The 17,509-nt window shown below is 43.0% G+C and overlaps 1 protein-coding gene across 1 annotated transcript in view; it reads right to left on the bottom strand.

The window, feature by feature from the left end:
- The window catches only part of PARP1 (poly(ADP-ribose) polymerase 1), a 57,947-nt gene that overhangs the window by 17,927 nt on the left and 22,511 nt on the right, over positions 1-17,509 (bottom strand). The window contains exons 5-13 of the mRNA XM_032766505.2: positions 14,356-14,452; positions 12,673-12,789; positions 11,527-11,703; positions 10,365-10,506; positions 8,804-8,944; positions 7,700-7,942; positions 6,218-6,286; positions 4,141-4,273; positions 1,315-1,510 (exon numbers count right to left, since the gene is read on the bottom strand). Of these exons, the coding sequence (XP_032622396.1) occupies positions 1,315-1,510; positions 4,141-4,273; positions 6,218-6,286; positions 7,700-7,942; positions 8,804-8,944; positions 10,365-10,506; positions 11,527-11,703; positions 12,673-12,789; positions 14,356-14,452 (1,315 nt within the window). The remainder of the gene's footprint in view (positions 1-1,314; positions 1,511-4,140; positions 4,274-6,217; positions 6,287-7,699; positions 7,943-8,803; positions 8,945-10,364; positions 10,507-11,526; positions 11,704-12,672; positions 12,790-14,355; positions 14,453-17,509) is intronic.

Below are 17,509 nucleotides of genomic sequence, written 5' to 3'. Positions count from 1 at the left end.
ACACTGGAATAAATTGCCTAGAGAGGTTGTGGAATCTCCATCTCTGGAGATATTTAAGAGTAGGTTAGAAAAATATCTATCAGGGATGGTCTAGACAGTATTTGGTCCTGCCATGAGGGCAGGGGACTGGACTCGATGATCTCTCAAGGTCCCTTCCAGTCCTAGAGTCTATGAATCTATGTCTGAACTAGGAGACTGTTTTGTTTGAACTTCACAGCCTGTACTAATCACATTTTCAATACATTCCTATTGTAAATTTTTCTACTCATGGAACAATCCAGTAGTCTTCTGTGGACGACAATACTATTAGTGTGTTCTCCTGGATATAGATCAAAGATGCTGTAGCCTGATCAATAAAGCATCTGCCTTGTACTTCAAAACGGAGTTCAGTATGCACTGAGGTTGTAATTTTATTAACAGCTCATCAGTGTAACATTCTGAACTAATGCAGACTACTTTGCTAAAGCTACGTATTTTTATATTCTAACATTTCAGTTGACATTCAACAATTTGGCCATATGAATATGTGATAAAAATTATAAAATATTTTCTAGCTTTGTTACTGTTATCTTAGGGGCTATGTTCAACAACTGTTGGTTTAAAAAATGCTCAGAAGTATGATTCAAGTTGAAGATATCCCTTTAAGTAAACTCACAGACGTTCTCAGGGGTCAGAAGAGAGAGAATTCTTGTTTTACTATTTGAACAGCTCTCTTCTGCAATGGCTGATGTCTCTTTTTTGGTCTGTTCAGTATATGCATTTGACAGAACTCTGGGGAAGAGCCAGTTTTAGTGTTTCCTCTGTTTGAATGGGTCACTTACACAGCGGTAGGGGAGAGAAGTACTTTCTTACCAATAGGAAAATGAGATTGTGATGTACAACTGGCATGGGACTCGGGGCCCGCGTACATGAAACTACTTTTGACTTATTTTAAATGACAACTTTTCAAACTGGTATCCTTTTAACTTCCCCAATTGAGAGGTCTCAAAAGTGGGCACACACTGTCAACTCAAAGGCATCTGAGCTAACTTTAGTTTTTAACACTTTTCTAACATGACTAGTTAGCTATTTAAATGCACCGTTGTTTGCACCTGATCTACATGGTAAGCCACTTGGGATAGGAACAGTATCATCTTACACTTGCACTGCACAGAGCACTTTAGCACTCTGCCTAATGCAAAATATCCAGAATCCTGCACCTTATCCTTTTGTTGAACAAATGCATTCAGAAAGCAAATAAGATGGTGCAGGATACACATTTTCCTTTGTGTAAGAAAGAATTATCTTCCCAGCACAGGAATATTAGGGAGTTACCTGTCCATAGTCTATTTCCAGGGGGTAGAATTTTTTGGGATATTTAGTGAAGTTCTTGGAATGCCAAGAGTTGCCTGTTTTCTCTTCATACAAATTCAAGAAGTGCTCAATGGCATCATCTTTAGATGGCATCTGCTCCAGTTTGTTACTCCCAATCACAGTGCCAACACGACCCCAAGATCTGAAAACCCAATACCTAGAAGCAAACAAAACAGGAAAAGGGGACAGTAAGATCTCTGGATCTCAGTTCTAAATAAATCTGATCCCACAATAAAGACTGCGTGGACATAAGCATAGTATCAGAATCACTCAGCTGTGTTATCATTCAATGGAAGGCTCTCTAGTTTTGGAATGACTACACACACATAATGGGGCAAGTTTTTATACATCAATGCCTAGAGCTACCAAAAAGTGGCTGCCACAGAAAGGTGTGCACACTATATAGGCACCAATATTGAATTTGATGTATGAATGTAATCCTGAAGGCCACTAGATTAACAGCTCTGGAGGCAAAAGTGAGGGTAGCAGTGAAAGCTTTCCTTTACTGTCCTATCATCATGCTTCAACTCTGACCTGGCGGGATCTTCTCCAAGGCCTGGTCTAATGCAGTTTTTTTGTATTAATTTCACTATTTCAGTTGGGGGGTGATTTTTTACTGAAATAATCAAAGAGGTACACGGTTATATTAGAAAGGAACCTTTATACTGGTATTACTGTGTCCACACTAGGAGGATTGTACTGGTTTAGCAATATTGGTATAGTTAAAATCGGGCTGCTTCTGTGTATAGACAAGCCTATGGCAGAGAGCCAGGCAACCCTTTGCAATCTCAAGAGACGCCAACAAAGTTGCCACCTGGTGTCCATTGCAGCTGGGATGCTGGCACTTGATCTATGGGTAGGGCCCTACCAAATTCACGGTCCATTTTGGTTAATTTCAGGGTTATGGGATTTTTAAAATAGTCTATTTCATGGTTTCAGATGTTTATATCTGAAATTTCACAGTGTTGTAACTGTAGGGTTCCGGACCCAAAAGGGGGTCGTAGAGCTGTTGTAGGGGATTCGTGGGATTGCCACCCCTCACTTCTGCACTGCCTTCAGATCTGGGCACTAAAGGCAGCACAGCTGCAGAGCTTCTTGAAGCTGCGGAGGTACCTGGAGGTAGGTCTGGTCTCTCTTGGGAGTGCGGCCGTACAGGGGAAGAAATCCCGCCCTGGCCCAGCTCTGCTGGGACTAGCAGCTACAGCCTGGTGCACAGTAGAAAACCTCAGCTGGGATTCCCCTAGCCGTGCCCCTCCCCTACAATAACTAGATTTAATGGGGCAGATCTGATTTCATGGTCTGTGACATGTTTTTCATGGCAGTGAATATGGTAGGGCCTGACCTATGGGACCTGGATTGAAACTAACCTTGTTTCATCATTGACATCCAACAGCAGCAAATGGTAGAACACCTTTGTGCACTACCAACGTGAACCTCCTCTCTAGTCTGCCAGTTCAGCTCTATAGTCCATCACTAGTCACCTGTGCCATCCAGTCCTCCCACCTACACACCAGAAAACCTTTAATATTGATAAATTAGTCAGATTGCTTTGCTTGTGTGCTGTATCCCTTTCTCCTCACCCTTTATTCATCTGTCGTTTTACATTACATGTCTTTGGGAAAGGGACCAGCTTCTATCTTGCAAGCAACTAACATGTCTGGGCTCTACTGCGGGCTAAAGATGCCAATACTGCAGAGTAAAATTAATTAGGATTTCAGTGCTTTTTTGTTATCAATGCCCAACTTTATATCACACTCAACTTTATATCACATAGGGTCATGGCTACAAATGTCAGATTTCACCGCTACTCATTAAGCGTTTGTCATAAGCAGCAACACTGTAAGCGGGTTCAACTTCCATTTGAGAGAGTCAGAGTTGTGCCTGCTTACATCAAGCCTGAACTGGCCTATAGTGGAGCCAGAGGAGATGGTTATTCAGAGAAATTCTGGAGGCTCTTGGGAGCTGAGGGGGAGAAGGAAGAGACAGCCTCAATTTTTATGACTGCACAAAGGATCCAAAGTGTCTGACCATAAAAGGAGTGAAACAAGGCAATTTAATAGGTGAAGTAGCAATTCTGATGTATGCTTGGCCGAGACTGGGCATGATGCCTCCTGGCCCTTTTCAGTGCACCTTGCCAGGTCTCAGGGTACCGGTTTCTATATGCTTCCACAGATGTGGAGCAGTCTGAAACTGAGCCAGCCTCCACAGACTTTGCAGTCAGCTCATACCAAACAGGAGTTAGAGGGGAAAAATGCAACCTGCACATCTCTTCATAAACAATGTCCCAAAATTAAAATGGGCACACTCGTGCCAAATCCTGCCTTGCTGCTCTTGAATGCCGAGACACCGGTCCCAGGACATTATAGTTTGGGTGGTACATCATTTAATTAACCCTAATTCTGTATCTAAAAAACCCCAACTGCTCAAGCTGAGATGTTTTCACTATCAGTGGAATTGAGCACAAACCAGACTTGCTCAGGTGCTTATCAATTCCTAATTTCCATTTCATCCTGTAGGTTTATTTTTTTCATCTCACTCCGTTCGGCAAAAATGAAAATAGATTGGTCAGTTTCATTTCCATGTTCTCATGTGCTTACGCGATGTTGCTGTGTTTGGGTTTCCAGAACTACAAAGGAACTCTTCCATACAGAACAAAACAACATTACAGAATTTTTTTAAAGAAGTCATGAAGACATTTCTATTTATATTTGGCATTTGTAAAAAAAAAAAGAAAAAAAAAAAAAGTACTGTAAACCCCCCCGCATTCCCATGAGAAATTAAACCCACCTGATCTCTCTGTCATCCTCCAGTAGCTGCAGTTTGTAATAGGAATTGGTTCCTCTGACAATATCTACAAGGCCAAGCGTAGCACTGAAGATTTTACCACTCTTTTCAAAGACATGAGCAGAGTCCTCCAAACCTATGAAGAAAGGTAGTGAATTAGAGCCAGGGTGAGGTATCTCCTTTCCCTATTCATACTAATTTTGTGTATGCAGACTTAAGAGATGTTAAGACACACACAGGCACAAAACTGGGTGACTGGACAACAAAATGGCAGATGAACTTCAGTGGTGATAAGTGCAAAGTAATGCACATTGGAAAACATAATCCCAATTATACATATAAAATGATGGGATCTAAATTAACTGTTACCACTCAAGACAGAGATCTTGGAGTCACTGTGGATAGTTCTCTGAAAACATCCACTCAGTGTGCAGCGGCAGTCAAAAGAGCAAACAGAATGTTGGGAATCATTAAGAAAAGGATAGATAATAGGACAGAAAATATACTGCCTCTATATAAATTTGTGGTACACCTTGTGCTGGGGCGGCTGCCCCACCCCCTGAAAAAAAGGGCTGGAACAGGCCAGAGAGGCTGTGCAGGCCAGCAGCCAATCAGCAAAGGCCCGTAGAGAGCCAATCAGGGCCGGGCTGGGCCCTATATAGAGGCTGCCTCGCAAGAGAAGGCAATCTCTCCCTGACTAGCAAGGGAGGAGGACTGGCTCCTGAGGTAAGGAGGTAGCACCTTTGACAAAGCAGTGCAGGGCAGGCTTGGGGGAGCAGAGGAGAGCCTCAGCCCAGTTACCTGCCAAGCTGTGGCCCCTGCTAAAAAGAGTCAAGAATGTGCACGGGGCTAAAGGGGAAGCAGGCCAGGGAAGATAGGTGGACAAGAGGGGAGTGAAGAAGGGCAGAGAGAGGCTGTCGCTAGAGGGTCCCTGGGTCAGGACCCAAAGTAGTGGGTGGGCCTGGGTATCCCCATTCCCCCCTTGCACTGCACCTGGCCACAGAGGAGTGGGGCCGAGACAGACTGCAACCTGCTCCTGAAATGAGGAGATAGATTTTGGGGTTGTGGTTGGCCACTGAGGCAGGTGCGAGCTGAAGGACTGCCATTATATTCCCCTCCTACCTCCATCCCCCTCCCCAGGGGTGAGAGTGGAGTAGCTGCCGAGCAGGGAGCAACATGGGTCCCAAAACAGAAGAGCAGATGATGGGCGAGACACCACATGCAGAGGGCATTCCGCAGCTGACAAGAGCTAATTCCCAGAGCAACCAGGGGTCACCCCATCTCAAAAAAATATATGTTGGAATTGGAGAAGGTTCAGAAAAGGGCAACAAACATTATGAGGGGTAGGGAACGGCTTCCATATGAGGAGAGATTAATAAGACTGGGACTTTTCATCTTGGAAAAGAGACGAATAAGGGGGAATATGATAGAGGTCTATAAAATCATGACTGTCGTGCAGAAAGTAAATAATGAAGTATTATTTACTCCTTCTCATAACACAAAACTAGTGGTCCCCGAATGAAATTAATGGGCAGCAGGTTTAACATCCAGTCAACCTGTGGAATTCCTTGCCAGAGGATGTTGTGAAGGCCAAGACTATAACAGGGTTCAAAAAAGAACCCTGTTCTGTTCATTCCCTCTAGAGCACCTGGCATTGGTCACTGTAAAAAGACAGGATATTGGGCTAGATGGACCTTTGGTCTGACCCGGTATGGCCGTTCTTATGCATGGAGACAATGGAAAGGCCATTTTTATCTCTATGCATATGCAAGATGACCACCCACATTTAACATTTCACCAAGCAAATGTTTCTTCTGTGAGGCAGGGTGAAAGGTGCTGAGAATCCACAACTCCTAGGTACCTCAATGGGAACCAAAGAGCACTCATGTCTCAGGTTTGGGCTATCATGGTTCATTTGCAGAGAAGAATTTAAAACAAAGAATTTGGTCCACTGGTTGGATCATTAGCTTCCCCAGTTAGAGCTGGGTACTGACAGGGAGTGCTATGTGAATGCACAGATTCAAACTATATCAGACTCTGGCTAGGATGGTTGGAGGCACAGCTGGTTTTCTGCACTCACCTGAATCAGGATCCACTGCTGCTCCTCCTTTAACTGTTAATTTCATTTTCTTTTCAGACTTGCTGGTTCCTGAAGAAAGAGATGGGAAGACCTTAAATTTTTAATCTGATAAAACAGGATTGTCTGAAGAACTCTCCTTGAATGAATGCTCAGGTTCTTCAAAAGTATGAGAGTAGTTTTCATCCTGTCTGGATTCACACTAACAGGTTCCTCCTGTATAAAACACACTGCTCTTTTAAAGCAACATTAGAAGTCACTGCACTTTGACTTCCAGCTACACTGCACCTTATGTGATCTAACCTGGGGACTGACTGTCTACTGAGGTGACACCTGTCTTCTCCCCTCCCTGCACCAAACAGGTGGAATGTTTTAGTTATCCTGCTAGAATTTTAGTGAGAGTTGCTTTCATAAATTAAAACCAGGACAATTGCTGTGGGCCAGGCTGTTACTGCAACATACAACATGTGGTAGAAATTTTAAGTTTGGGGGTCACAAACTCTGTTCCTCACCTCTGAGCAATCAAAGGTTGGAAGGCTCCATGAAGACAGCACATTCACACACCAGAGAAATGGATGGAAGAGGAAAGTATTGTGTAGCACTGGCTGTCTCTAAACAGAGACATTATACAAACCTCCTTAACCGTCTCAAATGTGCCCCATGATCATGGTCTCTCAACAATGTGCGCATACAACTTTCGCACATTAGCTAGAATGATGATAATTCACAAGGATGAACTCAGTGCAATTGTTTCTGAAGTTTAATTTATGTACATTGAACTTACCTGCTTATCTTGGACTCTGTACAAAAGCCTATGGTTTGTACCTGAGCTTGCTTATTGCTCAGATGGGGACTGTCACCAGTATTAACAGATTTATTTTGTTGAAAGAGTCACTATATTTTGGGTGTCTAGTACAGCATGGGACTGAAAACCCAGGAATCTTGGGTTTTGCCACTCACCATATGACCCTGACTAAGTCACAGAGCATTCTGATAGAGAGCCAAATTCTCTGCTGGTGTAAGATGAGGCTGCTCTATGAAGCCAATAGGGCTGTGTGGATTTATACCAGCAGAGTGTCTCAGTGTATAAGGCTAGAGGAGAAGCAGAGTTTTTTCATTGGCTCCCTCAGCATTATTTCAAACTAAAGAATACAATAGGCCGTCTTTCTCTCTCTCTCCCCCAGGCAAGAGTGCGCTAAAAGAGGGGCAGGCAGTATGACAGGGAGAGACTCTACAAACAGCCCGTCTGGGAGGGAGTTTGGACACTGAGGCTGGCTGGCCTTGGGCCTTTGTTACTTGAAGAAAGAATAAGGGCCCAATTTGGGGAAAGGGGTGAGTTTGGACTGTAGCCAGGGCACCTGTGCTGTGTGAGGAGCCCACCCATTCGCCCTCTGACCCTCACACAAGAGGCATGCTATGGAAGGGTAAAGCTTAAACACAGGTAACGAACACTCCTGTGGAGACAAGAGCCATTGTGTTTTTTACCTTGTTCTTCCTTGACCTTCCCAGCACTCTTCATATTTGGCAGCCCGCTGGACTTTCCTCCCAGGGACGTCTCCGTGTGCTCCTGCTTCACCTCTGCACCCCAAGGCGAGAGCGCATGCAGCGACAGGAGCTCCTGGAAGCCCTTGCTGGAGGATTTCACATCCTGCAGAAACTCCTCTGAGACTACCCGGACTTTGGCCTCCTTCACTTCTTCCATCTTCTTGGTCATTTTCTCAACTTCCCCTGCAATGAGAGGGATAAGAAGCTGTAATCCAGGGAAGCTGTAATCCAAGTTTCCTGGAGCAAACGTTCCAGTGACAAAGATAGCACAGAGCTCTTCCGAGAGGCTCTGATTCTAGCCCAGCTGTGCTGGTGCAAGCTTTCTAATGTTTTAAAGGAGGTGTTTTGCATGTGCTACACCCTGCCCAAAACAAACTCCCCAACAGCCTAGTCTAGGCTAAAACAAAATTACCTGTTGCACAGTGACTTTCTGGATTTCAAACCCTGCCTCACCTCCCAATTGAGCCAAGGGCTTGGTGGGAGCTGCTCTGATGAGGCCCGTGGTAGCACCCTCCAGGCCAACTGTCTATCAGGGACATTTCTCCCCTACACCATAAGGGCCTGATACTGCACCTTTGAAGTCAACAGTTGTTTTGGTGTTACTTCAATGGGAGCAGGACTTAACATTGAAATAGCCACAACCACACTATGAATGAATGCTATTAAATAGTTACGTCCCACCCCCATTTGACACACAGATACCTACATCAACCTCAGCTACCCATTACATAAAAGAAGCCACCTCACAATTAAAACACAATCTCGTCCTTTAAAATCCACAACAGGAAATATACCTATTCCTGACATCAACTCTACTGCAGTCAGGAAAACACTAGATCACTCAGAACTAAGAGAGCTATAGAAAGTCTTGCTTACAAAATATATTTTTATTTACTTTTCCAAGAATATGAAAAAAAACCCACTATCCAACCATGGCTCAACAGAATGTCACTTCCAGCCTTTACATAGGAATTTAACTATGGCCTTTATAATCTCCTAACTCCCAAGCCCTAAGGTTGCTGTTGATACAGCATGGTTCCTCACTTTGTGTGCTGATACACAGGGTAGCCTTGTTCGCTGTCCCTGTCACCTTTCCGCCCAGGTCCTCAATCATAGCCTTCACTTCTTCCTTGTTCCTGGATAATTTTCCAAGGGTCAAAATCTTCATGCTGGATAATGGCTTATCTAGTTGTTCAGGAATAAAAACATCACATAAATAAAGAGCAGTGAGCACTAAACCCACAGATCCTGAATCTGAACTATTGTCAAAACCATTCATCCTCCCCTAGTACAGAGAACATACAAGCCAGCATAACCCAATGTACAGTAAGTTTCCTGGGAAGAGAGGTGGAGAAATGCAAAGGGTTTTAGACTGAGGACATGACTATACTGGCACCTTCCCAGCAGACGCTGCTTGCACACTGTTGGCTATGAAGTGCTAACACAGCTTCCCTTTTCCATGTACAGTGAAGGGAGGACCCAAGAGAAACCCAAAGGTAACATTTAATCCACAAAGGGCACCTCCTTCATTGAAAAGCTGCTTTGGGGGAACCGGAGAGGCAGGATGTCGAGATGGGACCAGACTGTGAAGCAGATATGGCACTGAGCTGTCTTAGCCCCGTAACCACTCAGGATCAAAGTGGTAACACAGCTCTAGCACTATCATGTTACAGATCAAACACACCTGTAATAGGTTTTGCGGTCTAGACAGCCACAAACGCTGAAACACATCACAGTAATACTGAAGACTGTTACAAGTGGTGAGGGCTGAATAAATCAAAGTAGCTCCTACTGATAGGTAGATGGGGAATGCTGGAGGAGTCTGGGATCAAGAGGCTAGAGGAAACAACCATTAAGTGAGAGGAGCCAATGACTGGTAAGCCACGTGCAAATAAATTATTTCAAACACGCTACCGCCCTAATAGTTTAATGTTGGAGTGGAACATGTGATTCTAAGGTCTATAGATGTTCCTCACAAAATCAAGCAAGAAGCCACCTCATTAAATGTTTCATTTGAACCCTAGTCACACTGCCCAAACACAGTTAATAAATGTGATAGGGAAAGGGGCTCCCCAGGGGCAGTTCAATGTTTAAAACTCCTCCGTGACTTGTCAAAGCACAACCTGGATCTCAAATGTGTTTGTCCACAGACTGAAGCTGGGATCTATCCACATTGGGGTGAGGAACAGAAGAGGCTGCCTCTGCTTCTCACCATGGCGATTCAGCCTAATGTTGGAGCAGAAGGAGGGGTACAGTATATCGCACAGCACTTCGGGGACAGCATGTGACTGGCCATCAACGTTCCCCATCCTGAAGTGCAGTACAGCAGACAAGTGACTGAGCAGAGCAACAGGAAGGAGCTCTGCAGAGTTAGCAGGTCACACACTGAAGCCATGGCTTCTCAAAAAACCAGTTAATGCCTCCTTGCCAGTGGAGTGCCAGGAGAAATCCCACAGGCTGCACTGACACCTGCCATTCCCCTCCCCACTGCCACACTAGGGAAAGCATAAAGTGAATGTTATTTGGCTCCAATAACTGGACAGACACACATTCCCATTCAAACCAGTCTCTCCTGGCTCTGAACATTGCCTAGCGAGTCATTTACCTGCTGGCACACATGCCTTCTCTGTCAAAGGAGCAGAAGCTGCTGCTGGAAGCACTGTGTTCACAGCCACAGCCTCTGGAGGAAATGCTCTGTCTTGCTTTTTACACTTAAATTTCTTCAGGTAGGTGATTTCCCGGAACTCCTGGGGGGCAGCATCATAAGACGACTTTAAAACTTACTAATACTGTTACAAAGTTAAAAGACTAAATTCAGCATTGATCAGATCTTGGCATTTACTACTGAAAGATTCTTATATGGATCTCAATGTGGTTCACAATCAATTCACCACATAAGCCACACAACCTCCCATGCGAGGTAGGTAATTATCTCATTTTACTGATTGGGAAACTCAGACACAGAAAGGTTAAGTGACTTGCTCAAGGTCAAAACAGCGATTTAGTGACAGTCAGGAATAGAATCAGGAGTCCCAGCACTTCCCGATCCCCTTCCCTAACTATTAGAGAACACTGCTTCCCATTACACAAAAACCTAATTCCTCAGACACATTTGCTCTCGCTCCTCAGTGTAGTGTTTAAAACAAACATGGAGGAAAAACCTTGATTTTTTCAGTTGATATTTCACCAACATTTCTACTGCAGGATTTGTTGTTTTTTTTTAAAGCTCTGGTTAAAGCACTGATCATTAAAAGTCATGAACACAGTCTCTGAAAATGCATTTCCCAATTAAGAGGGAAAGCAGAGGAAACTGCATAGCTCTTTAAGACGGTAATTGCTTACAGTGTTCTGAAATTCAGACATTAGCATCTGAAATTCTGAGAGCACAGAATTAGAATCGCTTGCCTCAATTAAAAAGGAAAAATTAAAACAGCAAAATCAGCCAGTCATTAGGAATTACACTAAAAATCACAGACACAAACCACAAGTCACTCTTGCAGCAGCAGAACAAATTGGAGAGGCCCAAAGTTCTGGAATGGAAGAAAAAACATCTCTCCATCCCACTGCTACTGTACAACAATCTCCCCTGTGCATTAGCGATGAGCAGCTCTTCCCATTCTCGGAGGCAGAGGTGCACTGAAGCTGCAGTATGTCATGCCCTCTAATACCAAGCTGAGGGCATTAATATTTATTCTTCCCTTCCACGACCAATAGAGTAATTTAAGAATTAAAAGGCCAAATTAGATAGTTAAGTCCGCTGCATCTACCTTTGGGATTATCCATTCCTTCCTGTTGGGGGTCTGTGTTTTGGCAACACATTTAGTCCAGGCAGTGATGTCCCCTGAGCAGTAGTATGCATCACTCTTGAACACAAACTGCCCCTTGCACTCCTCACAGGGAAGCAGAGCTCCGAATGCCATCCCATCTGCTACTCGGTCCAAGATCTAAAGCAACAGAGAAGCAAACAAATTATGCCAGGATAACAGTGGAAGCACACACAGCATACTGTGTCAGAGAATCCAGCAAACTCGCACACATCTGAATACCTTGGCCTGAAGACAAACAGTGTTACTTGTTGAATCTATAACTAGCTTATAAATAAAAGCACAGTCCTCAAAATTACTTGTGGCACAAACCCTTGACCACATGTCACTAAGTTTGTCTGCCCTCACACAGACACCCACTTGTGCCTTTGGACAGTCATCTCCTCAGGACAAGGCTTCTGCTCTGTGTCTGAGACAGCATGTTTATTGTAAAGAGCTAAGCATGCTTCCACTGGAATAAGTTAAAAATGTTGCTGGAAGATGGGTGTTACATTTGGTTACACAGTATTTAGCTGTCAATGCATTGTTCATAATAATCCAATCTTCCTCCTTGGAAAATGATCCTTGACCATTTTAATCCTAGAGACCTAATGTAGCCATCCCACCCCGATCCCTCTTTTTCTCCCCCCTTCCCCCTCAGCACCCTTGAGGCTTTAGCACTGTTTTAGGAAATGTAAATATTCCAAGTCAGAGATGGCTCACACCTTCCAACACAGATTGTAAAGGCCGCTTCCTATCCCATTCAGAACACTATGTGGCAACTACAGTAATTATTTATGTGAATAAGTAACATTAGTAAAGTCTTAAATGTAGTTTTAGCTTCTTTTAGTGTAATTAAACTGCTGAGAAGGAAGAGTAGATCTGATGCCACATGCCCAGCCTGCTTCCCACAGACCACCAGCAGGGCATGGAGCAGTTTGCAAACCTCTGCCATGTGTTCAATCCAACTGATTTGTCTGTTCTTGAGATTTCACAATAGGCTTTTGCTTCAGACCTTTGGCTGTCATTAGCAATATGGCTCTGAATGAACCTCACAGATTCGGACAGGCAGAGAGTCACATTCATAACAGAAATAAAACCCCAACTCACAGCAGATTCCCCAGAAGGCACTTCTTGTTTGTTGGCTATCAGCAGCTCTTTCAGGTCGTTAGTGGAACAGACTTTCCTCAGCTCGTCTTTGATGCTCCAAATCAACTCTGTCTGCTCCTGTTGAGGAAAACCTGGCAGCTTGGATATTTGCAATTACTGTCCAAGAAGAGCAATCCTGAAGTAGCAGGCTACTGTCAGGCTTTCAACAAACCAGAAAGAGGCAACTAAAAGGAACACCCGCAAACCACCCGATGGGGTTACAAGTCATCAGGTTTCAGATCGTGTGCTGTGCCTGTGTTTTTCCAGCTGTGAGGCTGCAAGTGAAAGTCAGCACCAGAGAGACAAGATGCATTTTCTCCCTCTGCTGTGCTTTTCTTTCCCCGGTGTGTGTCTGGTTTTGTTTCTAGGAAATGGGATCAGACTTTAACAACAACAACAACAACAACAACAACTCTTTTCCTCAGAAGGACAGTTACCACCATCTTTAATACCATCTAAGAGATTGTCAAATTGGGGTTTAGGGGAGTCCTTTTAAATATCCAACCGGAGGGAAAGGGAACAATAAATGTTCAAATGAAAATCTTACTTAATACTTCACATTTCAAATGCTTTAACTGTTTTTCCTTCTTTTCTGTATCTTTAATAAAAAGTCAAAAAGAGGTTTATGATGTTTGCAGCAGTACTGAGCAGGCGGAGGTTTCTGCAAACCAAATCCTGAACCTTGTTTAACTCTGTTTAATGTTGGACAGTGACAGGGTCATTTTAAACACCACTGACTCTTTAGGCCCACATATTCCATCTAAATGAATACAACAGGTCACATGATAGAAGTGAGCCCACAAATCCTGACTCGTACTGCCCGTTTTAAGCTACAAGACCACATACACACACTCCCCTAAAAAAGGAACTATAAAGGTCAGTCATCCAGGCAATAAGCGAAAAATCTAGAAACTCTTCTTTTGGGGCTTTCCATTGAGAGGGAGAAAAGGGATGGATAATGAGAGAATGTTGGACACTAAAATATCACTTGAGACATTTCTAATAATGCACAGGTATTTGTCATCTGTGTGTTTAGGTGTGGTTTTCTCTGTGCCATGGTGATAATAGGTAGCAGATATGTACGTTAAATAATTTCTAGTTTCAGTAGAAAAGACAAATGAGTTCATCATACTAAGAACAAAAACCATGATGAATTTAAGAGTTTAACCCAAAATCAACCCTGATTCTCAGAATGCTGAATTGTAGCAGTTAAAACCTTCCTGGTCTGTAGACTACGAAACAGGTGCTCTGCTAAGGATGTAATAAGTTATAATTTCAAAATAAAGCAGCAGAAAACTAAAAGGTCTTTTTGCTCTGTGCAAGCTATGTTATGGCCACACTATTAAGACTTCAATTTCAGGAAAAGCTACTGGCATTTTTTTCTTTACATCTCTGAATGGGCTTGCATAGTGAACTAGCATCTCACCACTTTACAGATGAAGCATACTAACAGGGCAGCATGAGGGATACTTGCGTTGCTGCGGTTCACACTTTACTTGTGTGAATAAATAAGACTCTAGATCCTGTAGCTGTGAATAAACAGGACTCTACATGCCATGGCTGTCAACCCAGCACCCTTCAACAGCACTACATTCCCTTTTGGAAAGAAAGTTTCAGAAGTTTAGGATAGCTCAAACAACAAACCTTCAACAGCTTCTCCTGCTTGGATTCTCTGTCTTTTTCTTTTTTCTGTTTCTTTTTTGAGGTCACATTTCCATCGACCTTATCTCCTTTTCTCTTTCTAATGGAGAAACACACACAAAGGGAAGTCATTCATAAGTGTTTCGCAGTGACTACCAGAGCTCAGTCTGATTAAAGTGGATTGAAACTGAACACTTCGTACAGACTAACTTTTTGATTTGTGCAACACTAGTTCATTTTAAAAATTTCCTTCCTGCTAGATCTTAAATGCAATATAAATGAATTATCTGCTCAAAAATTCTAGACTCCACAATGGAAAATCATGACCAGACTATGCCTGCTTAAAACAGTTGTCCACAGGAGACCTGTACAGACTGGCAAAAGTATACATAAAAAAATTAAATTGCATCACCCAAGAGCCTCCAGAGATATTAATCTGTGGCTGCATTAACTATTTGAAACATCTTCACTTAAAAGATAAAAAGTCAGTAAGAATCAATACATTTTCTCAGATCAGTGTAATGGCTGGCACAGACACAACTCCCTACAGTAGGGACATTAATGGATAATTTATCACCAATACCTGGCTTTTCATTTTAGACTCTGTATCAATTTAAAGTATCATGGGTGGCAAACACAATGACCTTGGTAGGCCAGTTTTCCTTCAACGGCCTCGATTAAAACCCATGTAGTATCTGACAGGAAAAGAGTTTATGACACTATTCTCACAGTGTTATGACACAATTCTGCACAAACAGTTTAACTGAAGTTGGCTGGAGCTGCACTGGCTGTTGGGAATTCTAGTATAAAATGTTGGCTCAGAAAGCCAATAAAGGACTTGGGGGACTTCAGAAAGGACACAGGGCCCCACAGAAGACAATTTACAAATGTCCAGTTCCGGACATGTCACTTTCTTGTCCACGGTGGACTTGACATGTGTTCCAAAATTCAGAGTTTTTGCTCTTCTGGGGAGAAAGGGGGAATTTCACAAGGCTCAAGGGAGAGGGATCCACGATAACCCAGAGCTCAAGATAGGATGCATATACCAGTACTTCTGACCTTTGGTTTAATTCTTCCAGGTCCCCTATCATTCAAGGCCATGTTTGTTGTATTTTTAAGAACAAAGTGACTGTACCTGTGTTTCTACCACCACCTTAGATTGTGAAAATAACATTCTCTATGAAACTACTTATTACCCTTTTACATGGTTTACTCTTTTTGCACTTCTGTCAGCTTTGACAATGGAAATAAACTAGCCCAATCTTGAAGTGTTTGGGGTGTAAATAACGCAGGGAAATGTTTATATTAAAAGATCCATTTTCATGAAATTTCCAAGATTCATAGAAATATTTCCATTACATTTAGACTTTATAAAACCTGTCAAGGGTCTAGAGTTTAGCCAAACTCTGCTTTCACTTACTGTGACTCAGCAGCAGCCCTTTAAAAAGCATCTGTGACTAATTAGGAATCACACTTGTGGGGGAAATAGCTAATCTCCAGAGCCCTCAACACCAAGTCTACCAAATTAGCATGTGAAAGCATTCACTTCCTCTCAATCTCTCTCCAACTGAGTCCCATGTTCAGATAAGTGAGGACATTAGTTTGACTAGGGTTTGTTGGCCTCAGAAGATGGCTACACAGTAAAATGCCTGCACACGAACCATCACCTCTAGCTGGGAGGCCCAGAATGAGGCAGAAGAGGTGCACCACATTCTGGAGATCACTTGTTTTTCAAAAGAAGCCCCGTGCTCCTTCCAACATCCCTGCGACTCACTCACCTGGGTAGCTGAATATCAACAAAAGCCCAAGCTAAGAGAGAGCCTGGCCTTCAACTGCCACCAGAGTGAACGAGTCCATCCAGTCCCTTCACCAAGTGAGTCCCATGTTCAGAACCTGTCCGGTTGTTGCGGGGGGGGGGGGGGTGGGGGGAAACTGAGGAGCTGTTCCCTGAACCACGCCAGACACTGTGTTTGGCCGGCTCCCGTTTGGGAACAGAGAGAACAGTTATCGATCTTGGGCTGGTACCACATGACAGAACAAGGAGTAATAGTCTCATGTTGCGGGGGGGGGGGGGGTTTAGGTTGGATATTAGAAAAAACTCTCTCACTAGGAGGGTGGTGAAGCACTGGAATGGGTTACCTAGGGAGGTGGTAGAATCTCCTTCCTTAGAGGTTTTTAAGGTCAGGCTTGAAAAAGCCCTGTCTGGGATGATTTAGTTGGGGATTGGTCTTGCTTTCAGCAGGGGGTTGGACTAGATGACCTCCTGAGGTCCCTTCCAATCCTGATATTCTATGATCATCCGCATCCAATCATTGAGCCCAGAGTTTGCTGTCCTTTGCAGTGCAGCACTTCCACATTGATTACACAATCTCTGCAATGAATTTACAATAGCCTTCTTAAACAACACCGGTGGAGTGCATTCAGCTTCCTTTTGTGTACTTTCACCCTCTGCCACATTTCTGAGGTGTACAATAGTGCTGGAAGGACAACAGGGCTGTACAATCTCATTTTAGTGTGTAGATACTCATTCTTCCAGATGTTTAACAAAAAGGAAAATGATCCACTCTTCCAGATTTAACAGGAAAATGATCCACTAGCTTTAACAATTTTTGCCTTCACTAACAAAGGGAGCAGTTTCACAATGTTTATTTTCAAATTACAACGTTTTAAAAAATGATCTTGCACTACAAGTTTATTTTAAAAAAGGAATACAACATAAAAAGCTCCAAAGATGTTTAATCTACCATAGAAAATTAAACTAAGAATGCCCAATAATCTGATGAATATCCTTTAGAATACAGAATAGAGGAGCATGATGGGAAGAAAAAGAAAAATATGTAAGAGCACAGAATATACAGTACTGCTATTAAAAAAATCAAAATTAAAATATGGCAACAGTAGCCAAACTTTTAAATTAGTGACAATTATTTATTTTGAGAGTTTAAAGCACATAATACCTTCAATCTCTTCCAATTTTATAAAGATATCCAAAATTCCGTTCCCTTAAAATTCTCATTGCAGGAACTGTGGAAACATTGGGCTGCCACATGGATTACACATCAACAACTAAGTGTACATACATACAAACCAAAGTCAATCTCTCTTCTCCTCCCATTGCTCAGTTTAATTAACTTTTGATCCTTACAAAAATGAGTTG

Source organism: Chelonoidis abingdonii, chromosome 3, assembly GCF_003597395.2.
Source record: "Chelonoidis abingdonii isolate Lonesome George chromosome 3, CheloAbing_2.0, whole genome shotgun sequence".
Taxonomy (NCBI): Eukaryota; Metazoa; Chordata; order Testudines; family Testudinidae; genus Chelonoidis; species Chelonoidis abingdonii.
This window is presented reverse-complemented; position numbering and strand designations above follow the sequence as displayed.